We start from the raw sequence: 20666 nt of genomic DNA, 5'->3' as shown, positions 1-20666 counted from the left end.
ATTCCGTATGAAGTATATTATTTATATCTCTTTGGCTTAGATCTCTGGCTGGGACTTTGACTAGGTCTTTCATTGTGGATAAACATCTCTGTGTGTCCATTTTGTCTGTCTCTCTGGCTCTATTTCTCTGTGTTAAGAAAGTCAGCTGTGCCTTCTGATCTTGAAATTAACGACGGTCTGAAAAAGAGGTCCTGGGGTCCTGAGTAGTGCACGTCTCCATTTATAGGACCTGGACCTTCAGGAGGATATCACATGGGTATTGCTCACTCCATGCTGTTGTGTCTGGGTTACTTTTCCTTTCAGTGTAGATGTCTGCACTGATTGCGTGCCTGTTGTGGGCTGTGCTTACACTCAGTGGTGTCAGTGGGACCCAGGCAGGCCAGCTGTGGGGTGGTATGCCCGCTGGGTAACTTGGGAGCAGGGCAGGAGTGTTAGGAAAATTGCACAAGGCTACTAGTCCTATGCCAGGTTTCCCGATGTCCTTCGGTGGCTCCGGGCTGTGGACCAGCGGTGGAAGCTAGGGGCGTGAGGATATGCACAGAGCATGTCTGTGCCTGGGGACATGTGGCTGGGTGAGAGAGATGAGGGTGCCTGGATGTGCACAGCTGGGTGAGGTGCAGATGTGCACAGTGTGCTGTGGCAGCTATGCATGCAGCTTGTCGGACAGGGTGCCCTTGTGGTTTTAAGAATGTTTGCCCTGAGACCAGCAGACATGGTGTGGTGAGTCCCCCTGTGAACCCTTGGGACTGGCGTGCTGCTAATGGGTTAGGTAGCAAGTGTCTGTGCAGCCTCCGCCTCTGGTGGGTGCTTCTGTGCTTATTCTGGGAGGCTGGGGGAGAAAAATGGTGCCTGTGAGCTCCCTCACTGTTGAAGTCCTCCAACACACTCAGGAATCAGCATGAATACATGTGTCTCCTGTTGCCTCGGCATTGTGTAAAATGCCACATTGACGTTGCCTGTCTACACAGGCAGGGACCTGGCTAGTCCTCATCCTCCTGGATCACCCAGTGCAGGGTCAGCTGACGTCCAAAGCTCCAGGATCTGAACTCAAGGGAATTCAGCCCCTCTGGGTTTTAATGCCAAATGTTATGGAGATTAGTCTTCACTGGGTGAGCTCCCTGGGGTGAGGGCTCACTTTCTCTGCCCATTCTGCAGGCAGCCAGCCTCCACCTTTCTGACCTTCCTAACCTTTCTGATGCAGCTTCTCTGTATTTAGGTGTGGAGTTTCTTCTGCCAGTCTGTGGATAGCTCTCTGGTTCATGGACTTGGATGTGGATGTTATGTAGTTGAACACATGGGACAGGGTGTGCTCAGGATCTGCTTACTCTGCTGTTATTAATTTTTTAAATGTCTTATTATTTTGGATTTTTGAGACACGGGCAGACAGACTCATCTCACCCACGCACTTCAGGATTTGAAAGGAACTTTCCAACATGTGCTTCTAGTATTTTATGTTTTGAAACTCTCTTTAATGAAGGATAATTTACGTATAACAAATTGCCTCAAGTTAACGGGTATAATTTGGTGAGACATGAGGCTACAGGACCATGGGTACAGCACCATGAAATCATATGTTTTCTCCCTAAACCTTTCATCACGATCCCTTTGTGTCTAATGCTAATGTTGCTTTTGGACTAATGACTACATTTTTTTTTTTTTTTTACTTTTTCAGATATTGCCCAGGTGTCTGAAAGCCTGCATTGAGCTGAGCCTTAAGAGAGAAGTTTGGAATTCAGTTTTGAGAGTACACAGCCAGTCCAAGAAAGCCTTGTAATTGGCTCTTAGATTTAAGTTGTGAGAGATTGTGGATGCCTCGAGAGTGCCTGGATCTAGATGTGGGCCTTGTTCTGAGAACAGGTGAGCTAAATACCTAACCTGAGTTTGAGCAAACTGTAGTTTTTCTTTGGAGACTTTATGGGCATTTTAAAACCAGAAGTTTTCCCAGGGGGGTGCTGTCTTTGTGTGAAGAGGCACGAGCAGGGGAGTAGAGAAGGAAATCATCTACACATTGTAACAAAGTCGAGCCTGCAGAAACACTTTCCATCATCCAAATCAGCCTTTAAGGTTTGTGGGAAACGTGAAGCACTCTGTGAAACCCAGGGAGGTTGCAGTCCAGATGTATTGTCATTCCCTGCGTGTGACGGTAAAAAGATACTGACTATCCTTATCAACTAGAATGCTAAAACTACAGCACATGGGTCGTGTAGAGTGAAAACTTTGCTTTCAGGAAGAGTGGATGTTGGTAGAGTGTGAGGTTTGGGAAGAAGGAGATGTCGAGGGATTACAGCGCTATTGATTTCTCGGAAGTCCTGGACAAAATACCAGCCTCAGCAGTCGGGTTTTCTCACAGGTATAATAGAGGTGTTATCTGGACTACTGCAGGGGATCATGAGGCCATGAGCCTTGTAACATTCTATTATGGTGTGGATGCCTTGAAGGCCTTCGTAATTGAAAAGATATTAACTCTAGGGAGAAGTTTTGCAAGGTCAATTTGAATCTTGACGGGAGGTACACTGTGCATTCTGCCAAGATCAGTTGAAGATTTTGCCCATAACGAGGATGGGAGCTGATCCAATAGGAATAAATGATCAGTACCTCCAGACTCAGCTTTAGGACCAGCACAGACACGGCACAGAAAAGGTGTCAGAGGATCATCTGTTTCCCCTTTTTGCTATTTAGGTTACTATTGTCAAATCGTAGGTCGTGGATCTCAAGTTCAGAGTATCTGCACATTATTTTAGAAAATCCTTCAAAGGATCCCCTTGTTGAATAGATTCCGGGTCTCCTGAGGGAGGCACTCAATCAGTACTATCTTAAAGTTAGATCTGTATTGTAAAAGAGAGGGTAAATGGTCAAAATGTCCTTATGTAAGACTTGTAAGTTAGGTGCCAACCTTCTGGCCCTTAAAGGCACTGAGAAAAGCAAGTTCTTGCAGACTTGCCCTCTGAGGGCTCTTCTAAGGGAAAGCCACCTGTGAGACCCTCATCCCCTCCGTATCCAGGATTGTCAGAGATGAAATATCTTCCCCTCGAAAGGAAGGCACATTCAATGTATCTGTTGACTACAATGCTTCCTGGTGAATTTGGTCCCATGAAGGGTCCATTTTCGTTGCAATATTCTAAGCAAACAAAAGGACCTGAGCACAGTTGCAGACAACCCTGAGCAATATATACAAGTGTTCCAAAACCTAACCCAGGGTGCTGGGGAAACAAAAAGACACAGGCCGTCCCTAACAAAGGGGAATCTAACACCCTTTTACTGTTTTTCCTAATACATTCGGGTTACCATAACTGTATGGGGGAGTTACTCCCTCATTCGTTTCCTGGGTCAACGATTATGGTGATTAGAGCCAGCGGTCTCTTGTTGGTCTCCCTCAGAATGGAGGCTTTCAGGAATATTCCCAAGCCGCTGCCAAAACTCCTTTTAATCATTGGAAGTTCTCTGTCTTCTCTGTCCTGACATGGACTGTCTAATTCCACTTGTTGCTGGAAAAAAACCTGGCGTCTGCTCAACGGTTCAAGTTGACAGACTTTAGGACCAGGAGACCTCTCTCTCGCTGGCCTCAAGGCTTTTATCTGCCCTTGGCACCTCATCAGACTCCACCTGGGATGAAAACCCCTGACCCCTCCTCCGCCTCACCCCCCCCCTCACTCCCCACAGCCCACAGCAGAGGCCCTGTGGGCTGGTTCTGGCACGAGTCCCCAGATGCCCCCTCTTAGCAAATATCCATTCAGAAACCTCTGCCCCTGGCCATACACCCCTGTTTGTCCCTGCCTCACTCAGGACGGGGTCTCCATTCCCCTGTTGCAACGTCCAACTCTCGATTCAGCTCGGGTCACGGTCTCGCGGTTAGTGGGATGGAACCCCACGTCGGCCTCTGGGCGTGTCGGCCTTTGCAGAGCCTGCTTGGGATTCTCTCTCTCTTTCTGTCTCTCTGCCCCCCACCCCCCTTCATGCTGTCTCTTTGTCTCCCTCAAAATGAATACATAAACAGTAAAAGTTTTTAAAGAAGATGTAATACAACCACGTTATGGGGAAAAGACCCAACAGACCCTCAAGTTTTGACGTCCTTTTCATTTTTTTTTAATCTTTAAGAAGGCTCCGCGCCCAACGTGGGGCTCGAACTCAGGCCCCTGAGGTTTAGAGTCGCACCCCCCCACCGACTGAGCCAGCCGGGGGCCCCGAGATCCTTATTTTTGAAGGTCTTCTATCAAACAGCGTCCTTCTGCCGTGTCGGCTCGAGACCCGCACCCGTCTCGTTTCTGGCCGCGCTCGGAACCCCCTGAGCCGCCCGGGGGGTGTCTCCTCTGGCGGCCCGGTGCCTCTTCGTCAGAGTTCTGGCCTTGTTCTCCTCATTGGGAGATTTTCAGCCAGATGCGTCAACACTTTGTTGTTCACAGTTGCCGCAAGCCATTTTGTGTGCTTTTTGAAAGGACGGGCTTATGCCGGCCGACTTCATCTTGTTCTGTGTCCTTCACCTTGACCACGCCTCCTCCCCTTGAGCATCGCCCTCCTCACCTGCCTAACAGAACTGGGACCCTTCCCCAGCCAATCGGCTGAGGCCACAGCCATTACCTCACCAACTGCCCCTAGGCCCCAATAAAACCTTTGTGCTTTTGAAACTCGCTCTCTCTCCCTGGTATCTCACCGCTGCGTCGGGGCAGGTAGGGGATTGAGCTCGAGCTAGCTCGAATAAAGGCTCTTTTGCTTTTACATCGGACTCAGCTCCCTGGTGGTCTTTGGGGATCACGAATTCTGGGCATAACATTTGGGGGCTCGTCCGGGATCCCCAAGACCCCCGAGGGACCCCCGACCCAGAGAGCCTGACTGGCCACGGTTAGTGTCTGTTTGTTCCGTCTTTTCTGTGTGAGCTCATTTCTGAAATTCTGGTAGTGCCCGACGCGGTCTAAGTGGACACACTGGAGGACCACGGGCCGGGAGTTTCGGAAGACGTTCCGATTCTCCCTTTTGTAGGGACGTGGAATCCCCTCATCTGTTTTGGGGGGACGTGCAATCCCCTCAAAGATCTGAGACGAGGCGGGTCTCTCCCGCTGGTCGGCGTGAGGCCATTGTCTAGATCTCGGTTTTGGAGGGACGTGGAGTCCCCTCAAAGGTCTAAGCTAGCTTTCAGCTTTGCTTCCATGGAGTTGGAAGACTTTCTAAGGGCCCTCTGTTGGTCTGCTTCTGTGTTTCTCTGTTTTGTTCTGTGGACTTACTGGACGGACCTTATGGGACAGACTCAGACTACCCCTCTGCCCACCCTCTTGGCTTAAGCCCTTCCGGCCCCACTCCCTCCGGAGCCAAAACCCATTCTTGCTTTGCAGGGGGGGACTGAAGAAGAGTTAATTTTTCCTCCCCTGTATCACCACCCTAGGATGCCGGGAGAACACCATCCTCCCCCTCCGGAGGAGGCAGACGTTGTTCCGAGAGCGGGAGGTGGAAACGCTCCAGTGGGAAGCCCACCCCTTACCAGACAAAGGGCTCAGAGGGAGCAATCCGCCTCCGCCGCCGACTCCACTATTCTGCCCCTGCGAGCCACCGGACCCCCAGACGCGGAGGGGAATCGGCCGCATCACTATTGGCCTTTTGCCAATAAAGTAGGAAATGTGCAACAGGGAAAAGATGAATCTCCGGCTGCCGTTTTAGAATGGATCATGGAGGCATTCCCTACCTATACCCCCATGGATCCAGAGGCTCCGGAAAGCAAGGCAGCTGTTATCATGACCTTTGTAAACCAATGGGCCATAGACATTAGGAGAAGATTACAGAAAATAGATAGACTAGGAGAAAAAGTCTGCAGGACTTACTGGTGGTAGCCGCAAAGGTATATAACAACCGGGAGCCTCCTGAGGACAAGCAGGCTCACGCCATGGCGGCTGCCAGCAGGAAGCAGACACGAGACCTGGCCAGAATACTACTAGCTACCACTGCTGACTCCCCCGAGGAACAAGACAGCCGTCTCCGGCAGCTGGCAGACGACGCAAGAAAAGGTAAAGGAACCACCAAGCGGGGGAAGCAGAGGCTGCAGAAGGATCAGTGCGCATACTGCAAGGAGATAGGGCATTGGACCCAAGATTGTCGAAAAGGGCCGGCGGGAAGGGAGGCAAGACTGATCGAGTAAACGTCCTAGAGCTAGATGAACTGAGTGATTAGGGGAGTCGGGGTTCGGACCCTCTCCCCGAACCCAGGGTAACTCTGAAAGTGAAGGGGACCCCTGTTGACTTCCTTATCGACACCGGAGCACAACATCCGGTCCTCCGCAGCCCACAAGGAAAACTAGCCAGCAAGAAGTCCTGGGTCCAAGGGGCAACTGGTATGAGCCAGTATTCATGGACTACCCGAAAAACGGTAGATTTGGGGTCGGGCCGGGTATCCCCCCCCACTCCTTTATGGTAATACCAGAATGCACCTACCCGCTGTTAGGATGGGACTACTGACCAAGATTGGAGCTCAGATAACTTTCAGACAAGGGGGGCCTCAGGTCACGGATGGCAAGGGTCACCCCCATCCAGGTCCTGACCATGAAACTGGAGGATGAATACCGCCTCCACCAGCAGGCGCTTCCGAGAGAGGATATTATAGACAGATGGATTCAAGAATTCCCCTCGGTTTGGGCAGAGACGGGGGGATAGGAATGGCCGCTCACAGGACCCCAGTCCTGGTAGAGCTCAAGCCAGGAGAGAGTCCAGTAAGGATCAAACAATACCCCATGTCTCAGGAGGCCCGGAAGGAGCTCCAGCCACACATCCGGAGACTAAGAAGCGTAGGGGTACTAGTTCCTTGCCAATCTCCCTGGAACACCCTACTACTGCCGATCAAAAAGCCTCACACAAATGACTACCGACCGGTACAAGACCTCCGGGAAGTAAATAAGAGGGTCACGGACATACACCCAACTGTTCCCAACCAATATACTCTCTTGAGCTCCTTGGCGCCCTCCAGGGTCTGGTATACTGTACTAGATTGAAAGGATGCCTTCCTCAGTCTGCCGCTGACACCCCAGAGACAACCCTTGTTCGCCTTCAAGTGGCATGATCTGGAGGAGGGCTACAGTGGGCGACTCACCTGGACACGGCTACCTCAGGGATTCAAAACTTCGCCCACCATCTTCGACGAGGCACTACACGAGGACCTGGGTGAGTACAGAAGGGAGCACCCTGGCCTCGCCCTCCTACAGTACGTAGATGACACCCTGATTGCTGCCGACAAGGCCAAAGACTGTGAGCGAGAGACCCAGGACCTGGTGGCTACGCTGGGGGCCTTAGGGTACCGGGCGTCCACGAAGAAGGCTCAGATACGCAGCGAGAGGGTTTTGCTGAGATCGCCAGGCCCCTATATGAAGCTACCAAAGAGGGGAAAACATTTAAATGGGCTGAAAAAGAAGAAACTGCCTTTAATCAGGTACAAAAGGCCCTCCCTAAGTGCCCCAGCCCTGGGCCTACCAGACATTACGAAGCCCTTCCACCTCTTTGTGGACGAACATAAGGGAATAGCAAAAGGGGTTCTAACTCAAGCCTTAGGCCCCTGGAACCGCCCGGTGGCTTACCTGTCCAAGAAACTAGACCCAGTGGCTGCCGGCTGGCCGCCATGCCTAAGAATTATTGCAGCGACAGCACTCCTAGTCAAGGACGTAGACAAACTGACCCTAGGACAGGAGATCTGGATCACGACGCCACACGCCATTGAAGGCGTCCTGAAACAGCCTCCGGATAGATGGCTGAGCAATACACGTATGACTCATTACCAGAGCCTCCTACTCAACCCTCCACGAGTGCGGTTCCACCCCAGTGCAGCCCTCAATCCTGCCACCCTGCTGCCCTACATGACTGTGTGGGAATCCTGGAACAAGTACATGGATTCCGGACGGACCTGACCGACCGGCCCCTCCCCGATGCCGAGGCTACTTGGTTCACTGATGGCAGCAGCTTTGTGCGGGATGGACACAGGTATGCAGGTGCAGCGGTGGTCACCAAAACGGACACCGTGTGGGCGGAGGATGTACCCTCCAGAACGTCAGCCCAGCGAGCAGAGCTCGTCGCCCTCACCAAGGCGCTAACGTTGGGAGCTAGAAAACGTCTTAACAACTACCGGCCTGGGGAGACCCAGTTTTACCAGACCAGCCCAAATACTCCCACGAGGAGTTACAGCGGATCAAGAAACTCCCCATGGCCCAGGAGATAATGGGATGGTGGTATTCACCTAACAAGGAGCTCGTGCTGCCAGACCGGCTCGGAGTCTCAATATTAGAGCACATGCATCGGTCTACTCACATGGGCGCCCGAAAATTAAAAGACTTAATCCTACATGCCAGAATCAAGATTCACCAACAGGACAGCAAAATAGAGCAAGTTGTATCTGCCTGCAAGACCTGCCAACTCACCAACGCGAGAGCCACTTGAAATACAAAAGGAACCAGGCTCAGAGGCACCAGACCGGGAGCCCAATGGGAAGTCGACTTCACTGAAGTCAAACCAGGAAAGTACGGTTATAAATATCTTTTAGTATTTACGGACACCTTCTCTGGCTGGGTGGAGGCATACCCAAGGAACCATGAAACAGCTCAGACGGTGGCTAAGAAGCTACTAGAAGACATCTTACCCAGGTCTGGTTTTCCTGCCATGGTAGGATCAGACAATGGACCAGCTTTTATCTCGCAGGTAACACAGGCAGTAGCCAAGGCGGTGGGGGCAAACTGGAAATTACATTGTGCTTATACGCCCCAGAGCTCAGGACAGGTAGAAAGAATGAGTAGAACCTTAAAAGAGACCCTTACCAAATTAACCATGGAGACTGGCGGGGACTGGGTGACTCTCCTACCATATGCCCTTTACCGGGTTAGGAACACTCCTTACACTGCGTTTTACTCTCTACGAGATCATGTTTAGCAGGCCACCCCCTATTATTCCCAACCTTTAGTTTAAAGATCAAGAACTTTTTCTTTCTTTGAGAGGGCTCCAAAGGGCGCACGAGGACATTTGGCCGCGCCTCCGTGCCATCTACGAGGCTGGCCCGACCACGACACCTCATCAGTACAGGCCAGGAGACTGGGTCTACATTAAGAGGCACCACCGAGAAACCCTCAAGATGCGCCAGAAAGGACCCTACATCATGGTGCTGACAACCCCCACCGCTCTCAAAGGAGACGGCATCGCGACCTGGGTCCATCACACCCACGTTCGGCCAGTGGACCCCTCCTCGATCCGGAAGGACTTTCTCACGTGATGAGCCGTCAATCGGGACCAACACAACCCCCTCAAGCTCACCCACCGAATATTCGTAACTCTATTAAGTCTGCATGTCATTGCTCATGCTGCCGGGAGTCCCCACGCCCCCAAAACATCACCTGGCAGATCATAGACACCAGCTCGGGGACAGTACTTAATCAGACCTCCCAGAGCCACCCCAGGGACACTTGGTTCCCAGAACTTCGCGTAAACCTCCAACTCTGTTCCCCTTGTCACCATAAATGCAGCCGGTCCCATGATTGGGTCCTTAAGCTACATGACAAGGGATGCATGAAAGGGCCTATGCCTTCCAACTCCATCTTGTTCTGTGTCCTTCACCTTGACCACGCCTCCTCCCCTTGAGTAACCTCCGGCTCACCTGCCTAACAGGACTCGGACCCTTCCCCAGCCCATGGGCTGAGGCCACAGCCATTACCTCACCAAGGGCCCCTAGGCCCCAGTAAAACCTTTGTCCTTTTGAAACTCGCTCTCTCTCCAGTATCTCACTACTGTGTCGGTGCAGGAAGGGGATTGAGCTCGAGCTAGCTCGAAAAAAGGCTCTTTGTTTTTACATCGGACTCGGCTCCCTGGTGGTCTTTGGGGATCACGAATTCTGGGCATAACATTTTCACAGTCGGAGGTGTTTGTGCATGTAGACTGAAGATTTTTCGGTTTTTCACACACGTGCGTTCTACTCCTTCTAGAACTGACCTCACATGGAGGGGGGCTGTGGAAGAACCGGGGCGGGACCTTCCCCTGGTGCGTATCGAGCCCTCAGGGAAGGAGCCCAGCGAGGGCAGGGGCCAGAGGGGCATCGGGACACCGGGCCACGGCTCTGCCCATCAGACCCCCTCGGCTGCCATGTGACGTGAGACCTCGGCACAGGGGGGCAGGGAGGCCACACCTTCGTAACCTGGAAGTTTTTTTATGACAAGTGTGGTACGTGTCCCCTGGAAACGCTTGGTGGATATGGACGTGCTAAGACAAAAAAGAGAAACAACCAAGAAATCCGTCCTCCTTCCTCCTTCCCTCATCCCACCCAGGGGTTGTCACTGTCCGTTGTTGGGGTGATGAGTTCTACAACTTTCTGAGGCCTGGGTAGGCCTCGGGCCGGATGAGGTGTGGAGGGAGGCGTGTCTTGCAAGGAAAGGCTCCGAGGGGACAGGGTGAGGGCGGAAAGACAGGACTAGGCTCGTTCACGCCCAGAGCTGCAGATCAGAGATGAAGGGCACCTCGGGCAGGGCAGGGGTGGGGGTTCCTGTGTGCCTGGAAACCAAAGCCACACAGCCGAGACCAGGAAAGGTCAGGGCGAGGGCAGCCAGAGCCGAGTCAGCGGCTAGTGTGGGGGTGGGGTCAAGGAAGGAGGGGTCCCCCTGCGGAGGCCACCACGAGGGCCCACGTGACCCATGTCCCCTGGGCAACCAGAGACCCCAGCAGGCTGGGAGGGCATCCCCGGGGCCAGAGAAGGAAGGCACCTAGGGACAGGACCCCCCTCCCTGTGCCTCAGTTGCTCTCCTGTCAAATAGGGGGCAGAAACGGCACAGTGTCCAGAGACATTTGGGGGGGGCACAGATGGCCCTCAGAGTTTCTGCCTCAAGCTGGGGCCAGGTGCAGACAAGTCCAGTTTGTCAGGGCCCTAATCAGCTTCCAGGGCCCCTAATCAGCTCTGTCATCAGGCCCTGGCCACACAGCGGACGGTTAGGAAGCACCTGCTCTGAGCTGGGCAGCTGGGGGCTGTGCCCATCTGATCTGTGGTGAAGACCACGGGACCCTGAGATGGGCGCGGGGGCAGGGACGTGGGCAGCATGGGCTGGCACAGACGCCTGTCATGAGGGCCTGACTGTCTCCTGGCTCACTCTGGGCCTCGAGCTGGGACCCTCCAGGGTGGCCCCAAAGACCCGACAGTTGGAGGACAGAGGAACGAGCCAGTGTGCCCCCCGGGAACCGGGGAGGGCTTCCTGGAGGTGGGGGACACCCATCCCCCCCCTGTCCGGGTGACGGGGAAAAACAAACGTGGGTTTACAGGCAGGCCACCTGGGGCCGCCCTGGTCCTGCTGTGGCCTGTGTGGCCCAGAGCCGGCCACTTAGTCCAGGGGGCAGCATCCACGGGGCGCAAATGGTGGGGACAGCCATAGGTGCAGGTGCCCAGAAGGAGCAGGTGGGGCCTGACACGGAACCTGCCCCTCAGCTCCTCCCTCCTCCCTCCTCCCTCCTCCGTTCTGCACAGCAGGTGAATGGGCCCTCCCTGCCCAACCCCAGGCCTGGCACATGGGCTCAGGGCACCCCCTAACCCTGCAGCGCACACACTTCATGACCCTGGGGCACCGTGGCCTCCAGCCCGTCACCCGGCTGCCTACAGGGCATTTCTCCCCGGCTGCTGCCCAGCACCTGGAACTCATACCCAACCAGGGGCTCCCAACCTGGAGCTCATACCCAACTCCCCATGGGGAGCCAGCGAGGACCCTCACCTGAAGGTACCCAGATGGGCAAGCACGTCCCTAGAGGAGAAGACATATTGGCATCATATCCAGGTCACTTTTGCGTGGCAACTGGTTAATTCCCAGAACAGACCTTGCCTTACGAGAGAAGTGGGATGGACAGATGGATGGTTGGAAAGATGGGGGATGGAAGGAGGGAGGGATGCAAGGTTGGAACCACGTGGTGGCCTCTGGTGCAGGACAGAGCTGGGGGCTGTGGCCGCAGAGTGGAGCCAACCCTGAGATCCTCACTCTCCCTTGCCAAGCCTGGCAGGACACCAGCCCCACCGCGGCGCCCTGTACCTCGGGGCTGGCCGACACGCTCCCACGGAGAGCCCACTCCACAAAGACTGACCGCACTCTGGTCATTCCTCAAGCTCTTTAATTTGACAGACAGCACAGCGAGGCACCCTGGGCCCCAGGGACTTCCCGCCCGCCCCCTGGCATCTTCTTGCTCCTTCCCCCAGCAGTCAGGGAAGTCCCGGACACTGAGGAGGCCAGAAGCGAAGGCGGAGCCCAGGCCAGGGACGGGGGCGCAGAGGCTGAAGCAGCAGGCTCTGGGGGGAGGAAGGTTCGCTCCTCCGGGCCCAGCCGGGCGGACGGCCAGCAGGCCCTGGTCAGAGGCCCCTCCCGATTTGCTGCGTGATCCAGGGCACGTACGTCTGGACGCGAGCGTAGACCCCGGGACGGTTTCTCACCGCACACCAGTCGCCCCAGCTGACCACTCCCACCAAGTGCCAAGCACCCGTTGTCTTGCACACCAGAGGGCCTCCGGAGTCGCCCTGAGGAAGAAGAGACAGCACTGAGCCCCGGCTGGCCTCCAGCACGGGGTGGGGGCCCGGATGGGCTGGGACTCACCTGGCAGGAGTCCCGGCCCTCGGTCCCCGCACACAGCATGTCGTCCTGGATGATCTTCCTGCCTGCCAAGCGGTACCTGGTGGCGTTGTGGTACTGCTGGTCACAGACGGCGTTCTCCACCAGGCTCACCGCCACCTCCTGCAGACGGTAGGGTGGAGGCAGCCACTCTGGGGGAGAGACGTGACCGGAGGCTGGAGCGTGGCCCCCGCTGTTGGCCGCGAGCCTGGGTTCCCACACAGATCGCTACCGTGGGGACCCCAGGGTGCAGGGTTCCCATCTCCCTCTAAATTCCTAACACCCGGAAGGTGGATTCTGCCTTTAGTTCGAAGGACCGGAAAGAAAATGGGGGGGGGGGGGGGGAGTGACGGTTTCTGCCCGCCCCCCCAATGTCTTCCTATAAGTTGGAAAAAAACTAAGAATATGAATTTCCTCATCACAGTTTTGGGTCCCGAGCTCAGTTGTGCTTCAGGGACCCTCCAGCCTCTGGGATCGGATCTCCCGATTGGGGCGCACACGGGGTGGGGTGGGGGAGGGTGTCGGAAGGCGATTCCTTTCCAGAACCTGCAGCCGCCCACCCGCCAGGACTTCTCCGTGTGGCCAGGTCGGGAAATGCCTCGCGCGGCCCCGAACCCCTCCCTAACCCCACCCCGTACACACGGTGCACCATGATGGTGCCCCAGCCGGTCACCCAGCACTCGTCCTCTGGGGTGACTTCAAGCAGGGCCGACGGGAGCTTGACAGGCCTGACGTTAGCCGTGTATTTCACAGAGTGTGACAGCTGGAGCAGGGCCACGTCCGCACCCAGATGGGCGTCGATGTAGTCGGGGTGGACGATGACGCGGGTCACATTCAGCAGCGTCCTCCCCCCGTACAGGTACACGTCCCCAGCATGGATGCGGTAGGCTGCCGGGTCGGCGTCCTTCCTGGGTCGCAAAGAAGCCACGGAGGCGGGTCCTTCGAGGGCGCCCCCCCCCCTCTCCCCGCGGGGAGGCCGAACCCTGCCTGGAGCCCGGATTCCCACACCTCCTGATTCGCCCAGAGCTGGACGGCAGCGAGCGGGACTCACCGGTCGATGCAGTGGGCGGCGGTCAGCACCCACTGGGGATGGATGAGGGAGCCCCCGCAGATGTGCACCCAGGAGGCCCAGTTATACTTGTAGACTTTCAGGCTGACCTGCCACGGCCACTTCCCCTGGGGGGCACTGTGGCCCCCGACGATGCCCACCAGCTCGTTTCCAGGGAGGGAGGCTGGGAAGCAACATGAGCGGGGAGGGAGGCCGGGCCTTGGGGTCCAGGGCCAAGCCCCGTCCCCACCTAGGCCTCCCCCGAGGGCACGGACAGGCAGCCCCAAGGCCCCCCAGCGACTGGAACTGGAGACAAGGTTACAGGAGCCTCTGGGAAGGGAGGACCCCCGTGGGGTCAGGACTCACCTGGGCTCCCCGCGACGCAGGTCCCCGAGAAGAAGGGGGTCAGAAGCAACAGCCACAGCATCTGCAAAGAGATGGGCACGGAGGGACAGCTCAGGGCAGGGGTGGGCCAGGGGCCTCTGCAGCCGTGTGAGAGGGGACAGCGCCCCTACCTTGCCAGGCTCCACGGGTCTCTGCTCTGGGGGCCCCCGAGGTCCTTTATCTTTTGGCCACAGGAAGTGGGCGGTCGGCTTGGGCAGTGTTCCATTTGGGGGGGGGGGGTGGGGGTGGAGGATGGGGAAGAAAGGCAGCCGGGTGTCAGGCAGAGTGTGTGCAGGGGGGTGGGGAGCCGGTTCCCCATCACACACCCGGGAGGCCAGACTCCCACCCTGGCCGCCCACCCTTGGCTGACTGCACTTCTCACGACACGTCTGAGCACCAGAGGCCGCAGAGCCCGTGGCAGGCCCGGCCCGGGGCGCTGTCCACCCACCCTGCCCCGCTTCCTGCCAGTGCAGTCACGTCTCTTCCCCCGCATTGGCCTGCCGTCTGGGCCACGGTTGGATCCCCGCACGTGGCGCAGCGCCCCTGTCCCCGGGCCTCCACCCCATCCTGAGTGGACAAACCGGGCTTCACAGCCCACCTTCCCAGCTGCCACCAATAGCACACATCCCGGTGGCCCCCAAGGGGGCAAATGATGCAATTTTTGTGGCGAGACACACGGTGTCCCCTAAGGGTCCCCCTGATGCCGTATTGAGGCATGGGGAGGGCAGAGGTCCATGGTCTGAGATAGGTTCCTTGGACACCACCCAAGAGAGTTGAGTGTAAGCATACGGCTCCTTCTACATCAGCCAATCCAGTCTACATCAGGGACCCTGAACCCTGTGAGCCCCTTTTTCCTTCCAGCTTAGGGAAGCAGCCAGCCCTCCAGCAGCTTTTGCGTCATGGCTGGGCCACCAAGGGTAAACGTCTGGCTGTCCACATGCTGGCAGCCTTGGTCTAGCAAATGTCAACATGAGCAGCTGCTATATGGGGGATTCTCCTCCATTGTGATCAGGGCCTGGGACAAAACATGACGAGAGAGAGACAAGAGTGCCCTGTGCTCCTGGACAGGGCTGCATGCACAGAGCAGATAGCCTGAAGCCTGGGGAGAGGTGGACAAAGAGACAGGTAAGGAGAGAGAAACTGGATGAGTGATAGGGGAATGGGGCAAGACTGAGAGAGTGAAAGGAAGAAACACAGAGAGGTGTGGTTAGAGAGAAACAGAGACAAAGAGGAAGTACAAGGAGAAAAGTGGAGACCTGGTCCAGGTATGTGGACGGGGCGAGATGGTCCAGGGGAGAGGGGATGTGTGAAGTGGCTCTGAGTGTTGGGGCAGAAAGGGCTGGTATCACGGGCATCATAGTTTCATGACTCTAAGACTCCAACATCCCTGGGGCCAAGCTCTGCAGAGGCCATTGCAATTGAAAAGATGGGCATCCGTCACTTCTCCCGGATGTCAGGAGCTCAGCGTTGTGGGGCTCAGCGTTATGTTCTGTCATGGAGAAGGATGTCTTCAGGGAGAGTGTGCTGCTCTTTGGCAGGTAAACTCCAGAGCCCGCCCTGTGGGGAGGTGTCCCGGGGTCATCTGCCTCACTGGCCCAGGCCCTGTGGGATTTCCCCCGTCCCGCCACCAGCTGGCGTTCCTCATGGTCTGAACCCAGGCATGAGGCATTGTGTTGCCCCCAGGTCCGGCAGTCTGCACCTGGCAGAGTTGAACGGCTGATAGTGATAAAAAGTATTTGACAAGAAGGTCCGTATTCTCCCTCTGGAATGAGCTGTGTGCATCCAAATCGTGGGTTGCTATGGTCCTGTCCACAACCAATCTGAGGATTCCAGAAGGTAGGTGAACCCTTTAAAACACCATAGTCTTCTCTTACATCCCTCAAAGACAATTCCTTTTCCCAGCTTTCTTTTCATTTTGAAGAGATGGCAATTACTAATTGAAGGCATGATGGTCCTGTAGGAAATTGACCTACACGACTGATGGACATTATTTCATCCATCCGTATCCCTAAAGCACATTTCATGGGAAATATAAGCCATGGATGCATGTCATAAATTCACAACAGATGTGCAGCTCCCTGTAAGTTGCATGCTGACCTTGTCACATATGTGTCATCAGATATTATTAGTGACTTTTCAGATAAGCTCTAAACATCAAGATGGTCATGTTGGAGAATCGGGTATAGACAGAATTTCACAGATTCTAAATTAGGAATGATTTTTCATTTTTAATGTTTCTTTTTCCTTTTATGAGAGAGCCCGAGCTGGGGATGGGGGAGAGAGTGGGAGATACTGAATCTGAGGCAGGCTACAGGCTCTGAGCTTTCGGGATAGAGCCTGACGCGGGGCTCAAACTGATGGGCTGCAAGATCATGACCTAGTGGAAGTCGGACCCTGAACCAAGTAAGCCACCGAAGCGCCCCAGGAATGGTAGTTTATTGGCAAAGAAAGACAAATTAAAGATAGCATAAAGGATGTCGACTTTTAATTGAAATATTCTTCAGACATTTGTTGTATTCGTTTTAGGCATACATTGTAGTCCTTCCATATGTCTATAAATTATGTTGTACTTAAGCACAAGTGTAGCTATCCTGTGAAAGCATGCAACAGTATTATTACAGGATGGACTCTCTTCCATTGGCTGTCCCTTGTATCCCTAGGCTCATTCATTCCATAGCTGGAAGCCAGTCTCTCTCTCTCAAAGGTGTCCTTCTTTATCTAACCTAAACACTTAGGTGGTCAACACCATTACCTCTTGTTCAGCATGTGTAATTTGGCGGTCTATTTTTCTGGGAACATTGCTTAAAGCATTACAAATGATGTCATTACGTTAATAAATTCGGTTTCATTCTTCCCTCACAAGAAAGGAGAAGGAAAAGATTTCTTTGTGTCCCAGGCCCTGTCACTAAGACCCTTCCCAATGTGGAGAACAGGCTGGGTTGCCCAGAGCACCTTCGGTCCCTCAGCTGGGCCCCCGGGGCCTTCAACATTGCAGGAATTCCCATGGTGGCCAGCAGAGAGAGCTCGAGCACCACAGACCCGGAGGGGCGGGTTCCTCTGCCTGGGCAGTGATGGCCAGCAGAGGGTGCACCATCGGCTTTTCTGACCCAGGGCACCTGAGAGCAGGAAGGGTCCCTGTTGCTCCCAGAGGACTCAGGGCCTCTGCCTCTGCCTCAGGACAGAGAGTAGAGCTGCCTTTCCAGCGCGTTCTGCCGCCCACCCCAGGGGAGACCTTGGGAGCTTTGCAGCAACTTGGCATCTCCTGAGTCACCAGGGAGAAGCTGCCTTGTTGTGCTGGGTGCTGAGGAGGGGGCGCTGGGTTGCTTCCCTGGGCAAGCTGGTTGCTGGGCAGCACAGGCACTTGTATTTTCTGGGTTGCTCCTGTGTTTCATTCCTCCCCTTCCCAGACACTATTTGAACAAGACATATTTTACTGAAGGACTCATGGATTGCGGGGTCCCACGACATCACCTCATCGATGCAGTCGATGGTTTGTTCCGGATTCAGGCTCGTTTGCGGGATGAAACCCTGACAGAAATTCAGAGGAACGGGAGCTGCATTCCGTTAGGACGTGAATACATGAAATGCTCATCTCAGGACCTTCTAGAAGAACGAGCTGGCACCCAGTTTCTGCGTCCTGCTGGAAACAGAGACCGAGGTAAGGGCACAAACTGTCCCCCACATCATACATCCTTTTTTAAAAATTTCATGGTTATTTTTCCAACCTAGTGAAGTGATTGAAAACTACAGAAAACCTGGTAGGTAGGTGTCATTAACCTTATGTTACCTTTTAATTTAAATTCCAGTGAGTGAAGACCCAGTGGAATATTAGTTTCAGGTGTCCAATATAGAGTAACACTTGCACGCGTCGCCTGGTGCTCATCCCAGGGGCATTCTTAATCCCCAGCAGCTGTTTCACCCATTCCCTCACCTCTCTGTGGAAGCCCTCAGTTGTTTCCCAGTGAAGAGTCTGTTTGTCACTGGGTCCTTCACCCCCCCACCCCCCGCTTTGTTTTGTTTCATTTCCCCGTGTTAATGAAATCACCTGATATTTGTCTTTCTCTGACAGGCTTTTTTCACCCAGCATAACATTCTGTCGCTCCTCTGCCTCGTGGCCAATGACAAGATTTCCTGTTTTTATGGCTCAATAATATTACATTCCATACACTACATCTCACCTTATTCATCAGTTGATGGATGCTCGGGAAGTTTCCGTAATTTGGATGTTGTAGAAAATGCTGCTGTAAACATCAGGGTGCATGTATCCCTTTGAAGGATTATTTTTGTATTCTTTGTGGAAATACCTCGTAGTGAAATTGCTGGATCCTAAGGTAGTTCCATTTGCTTTTTTTTTTTTTTTTTTTTGATGAATCTCCGTGATGTTTTCCAGGTGGCTGCACCAGTTTGCATTCCTACCCACAGTGCAAGAGGGTTTCTCTTTCCTCACATCCTTGGCAACACCTGCTGTTTCATCATTCATTGATTTTAGTCATTCTCAAAGATGTGATGTGTTATCTCGTTGTACTTTTGAATTGTATTTTCCTGAAGATCAGTATTGTTGAGCATCTTTTCACATGGCTTTGGCCATGTGTATGTCTTCCTTGGGAAAATGTCCGTTTGTGTCTTCTGCCCATTTTTAACCAGATTTCTCCTTTTTTGGGTGCTGTATGACTTTATATATTTTGGACAGTAAACCTTTATCAGATGTCGTTTACAAATATTATTCTGTAGGTGTTTTAGGTTTGTTGATTATTTCCTTTGGGACAGAAGCTTTTTACTTTTACGAAGTCCCATTATTTTTGCTTGTGTTTCCCTCAACTCAGGAGATGTATCTGCAAAGATGTTTGTACAGCCAATGTCAAATAAGATACTGCCTGCGTTAATTATCCTCTGCGATTTTTATGGTTTCAGGTTTCACACATAGGTCTTTATCCATGTTGGATTTACTTTTGTGTATGTTGTAAGAAGGTGGTCCGTTGTTGGTCTTGTTTTGTTTTGCAGGTTGCTGTCTAGTTTTTCCAAAACCATATGTTGAGGAGATTTTTTTTAAGTGTATGTATTTATTTTTGAGAGACAGAGAGAATGCAGAAGAGGGGCAGAGAGAAATGGGGACTGAGAATCCCACACATGCTCTGCACTGCCCTGAGATCATGACCGGAGCTGAATCCACAGTCACACGCTTTGCAGCCACCCACGTGTCCCCAGACTATCTTTTCTTTTCCATTGGATATGCTTTCCTGCTGTGTTGAGAATTAATTGACCATATAGGTGTGAGTTCATTTCTGCATTTCCGTTCTAATGATCTTTGCATCTGTGTTGTTGTTGTTGTTGTTGTTGTTGTTGATGTTGTTTTTGGCCAGGACCATACTGTTCTGTTCAGTACAGCTTTTTAATACAACCTGAAGTCTGGAATTGTGATGCCTCCAGCTTTCGTTTTCTTCTTCAATTTTGTTTTTGCTGTTTGGGGTCTTTGTCCTTCCATACAAATCATGGGATTTTTTGTTGTAGTTCTGTGACAGATGTTTTTTTAGTATGATAGGGATTTCATTACATATGCAGATGGTTTTGAGGAGTGTAGACATTTTAACAGTATTTTCTGCTTCCCATCCATGAGGGTGAAATCTATTTCCTTTTCTTTGTGTCCTCTTCCATTTCTTTCATCAGTGTTTCACAGCCTTTAGAGTACAGGTCTTTCACGTCTTTGGTTAGGTTCATTCTAGGTATCTTGGGGTATTTGGTGCACCTGTCAATGGGATGGATCCCTTACTTTCTCTTCTGTTAATTCATTACTCGTCTACAGAAATGCAATAGATTTCTGTACATTGATTTCTGCATATTGTGATTTGTCGAATTCGTATATCAATCCTAGAAATTTTCATTGTGCTCTTTCCTATTTTTTATAGAGAGCATCATGTCGGTTCCAAACAGCGAAAGTTCTGCTTCTTCCTTGCCAATTTGGATGCCTCGTTTCTTTTTTTTGTCTGATTGCTGTGGCTAGGACTTCCTGTACTATGTGGAATACTAGCGGTGAGAGGGGTCTTTCTTGTCTTCTCCCTGACCTTGGAGGAAACACTTTCAATGTTTCCCCATTGAGGTTGAGATGACTTGTGGGTTTTTCCTAGATGACCTTTATTATTTGCAGGTAGGTTGAGTCTCAATGTACTTTGCTGAGGGTTTTTATCATGAATGGATGTGACATTTTGTCAGATGGTTTTCCTGCATCTGTTGAAAGCATCATATTGTTCTTATCCTTTCTTCTATTACTGTGGTGCATCATGTTGATTGATCTGTGAATGTGGAACCACCCTTGCAGCCCGGAAATATATCCCACTTGATTATGGTAAATGATTCTATTCATGTATTGTTGACTTTAATTTGAAGGTATTTTAATGAGAATTTGTGCATACATACTCATCAGGCTGTTGGCCTGCAGTTTTATTTAAAATTTTTTAACATATTTTTAAATGTTTATTTCCTTCCTTAGATAGAGTACCTAAAAGTGAGGGAGGGGCAGAGAGACAGGGAGAGAGAGAATCCTGGCCATGCCCCACACTGTCAATGCACGGTCCAATGTGGGTCTCGAACCCGCGCACCGCAAGATAATGTCCTAATCCAAAATTAAGAGTTGGACAGTAAACCTACCGAGTCACACAGGCGCCC

At 52.9% G+C, this 20666-nt stretch overlaps 1 protein-coding gene and 2 long non-coding RNA genes across 6 annotated transcripts in view; 2 read left to right on the top strand and 1 right to left on the bottom strand.

Annotated features, from left to right (window-relative positions):
• Window positions 1–5581, top strand: part of LOC123382547 — an 85616-nt gene extending 80035 nt beyond the window's left edge. For 2 of the 4 annotated variants that reach the window (XR_006591068.1, XR_006591067.1), the window contains exon 4: window positions 1673–4079. This is a non-coding gene — a long non-coding RNA (uncharacterized LOC123382547). The other 2 variants (XR_006591069.1, XR_006591070.1) reach the window with 2 other exon arrangements.
• A 6485-nt stretch (window positions 5582–12066) lies between these two features.
• LOC123382536 (serine protease 29-like) lies at window positions 12067–14221 on the bottom strand. The gene is made up of 6 exons (XM_045047663.1): window positions 14138–14221; window positions 13989–14049; window positions 13626–13806; window positions 13217–13482; window positions 12560–12726; window positions 12067–12483 (listed from the first exon to the last, which is right to left on the bottom strand). The coding sequence occupies exons 2-6, from the start codon at window positions 14047–14049 to the stop codon at window positions 12319–12321; spliced, it is 840 nt and encodes a 279-aa protein (XP_044903598.1). The 5' UTR covers window positions 14138–14221; the 3' UTR covers window positions 12067–12318.
• LOC123382538 lies at window positions 13806–17666 on the top strand. The gene is made up of 3 exons (XR_006591032.1): window positions 13806–15544; window positions 15690–15842; window positions 17414–17666. It is a non-coding gene; the product is annotated as an uncharacterized LOC123382538 (long non-coding RNA).
• The last annotated feature ends 3000 nt before the right edge of the window (window positions 17667–20666 follow it).

This window comes from Felis catus, chromosome E3, assembly GCF_018350175.1.
Source record: "Felis catus isolate Fca126 chromosome E3, F.catus_Fca126_mat1.0, whole genome shotgun sequence".
Taxonomy (NCBI): domain Eukaryota; kingdom Metazoa; phylum Chordata; class Mammalia; order Carnivora; family Felidae; genus Felis; species Felis catus.
The sequence above is the reverse complement of the archived record's forward strand: the minus strand, read 5'-3'. Positions and strand labels throughout refer to the sequence as shown.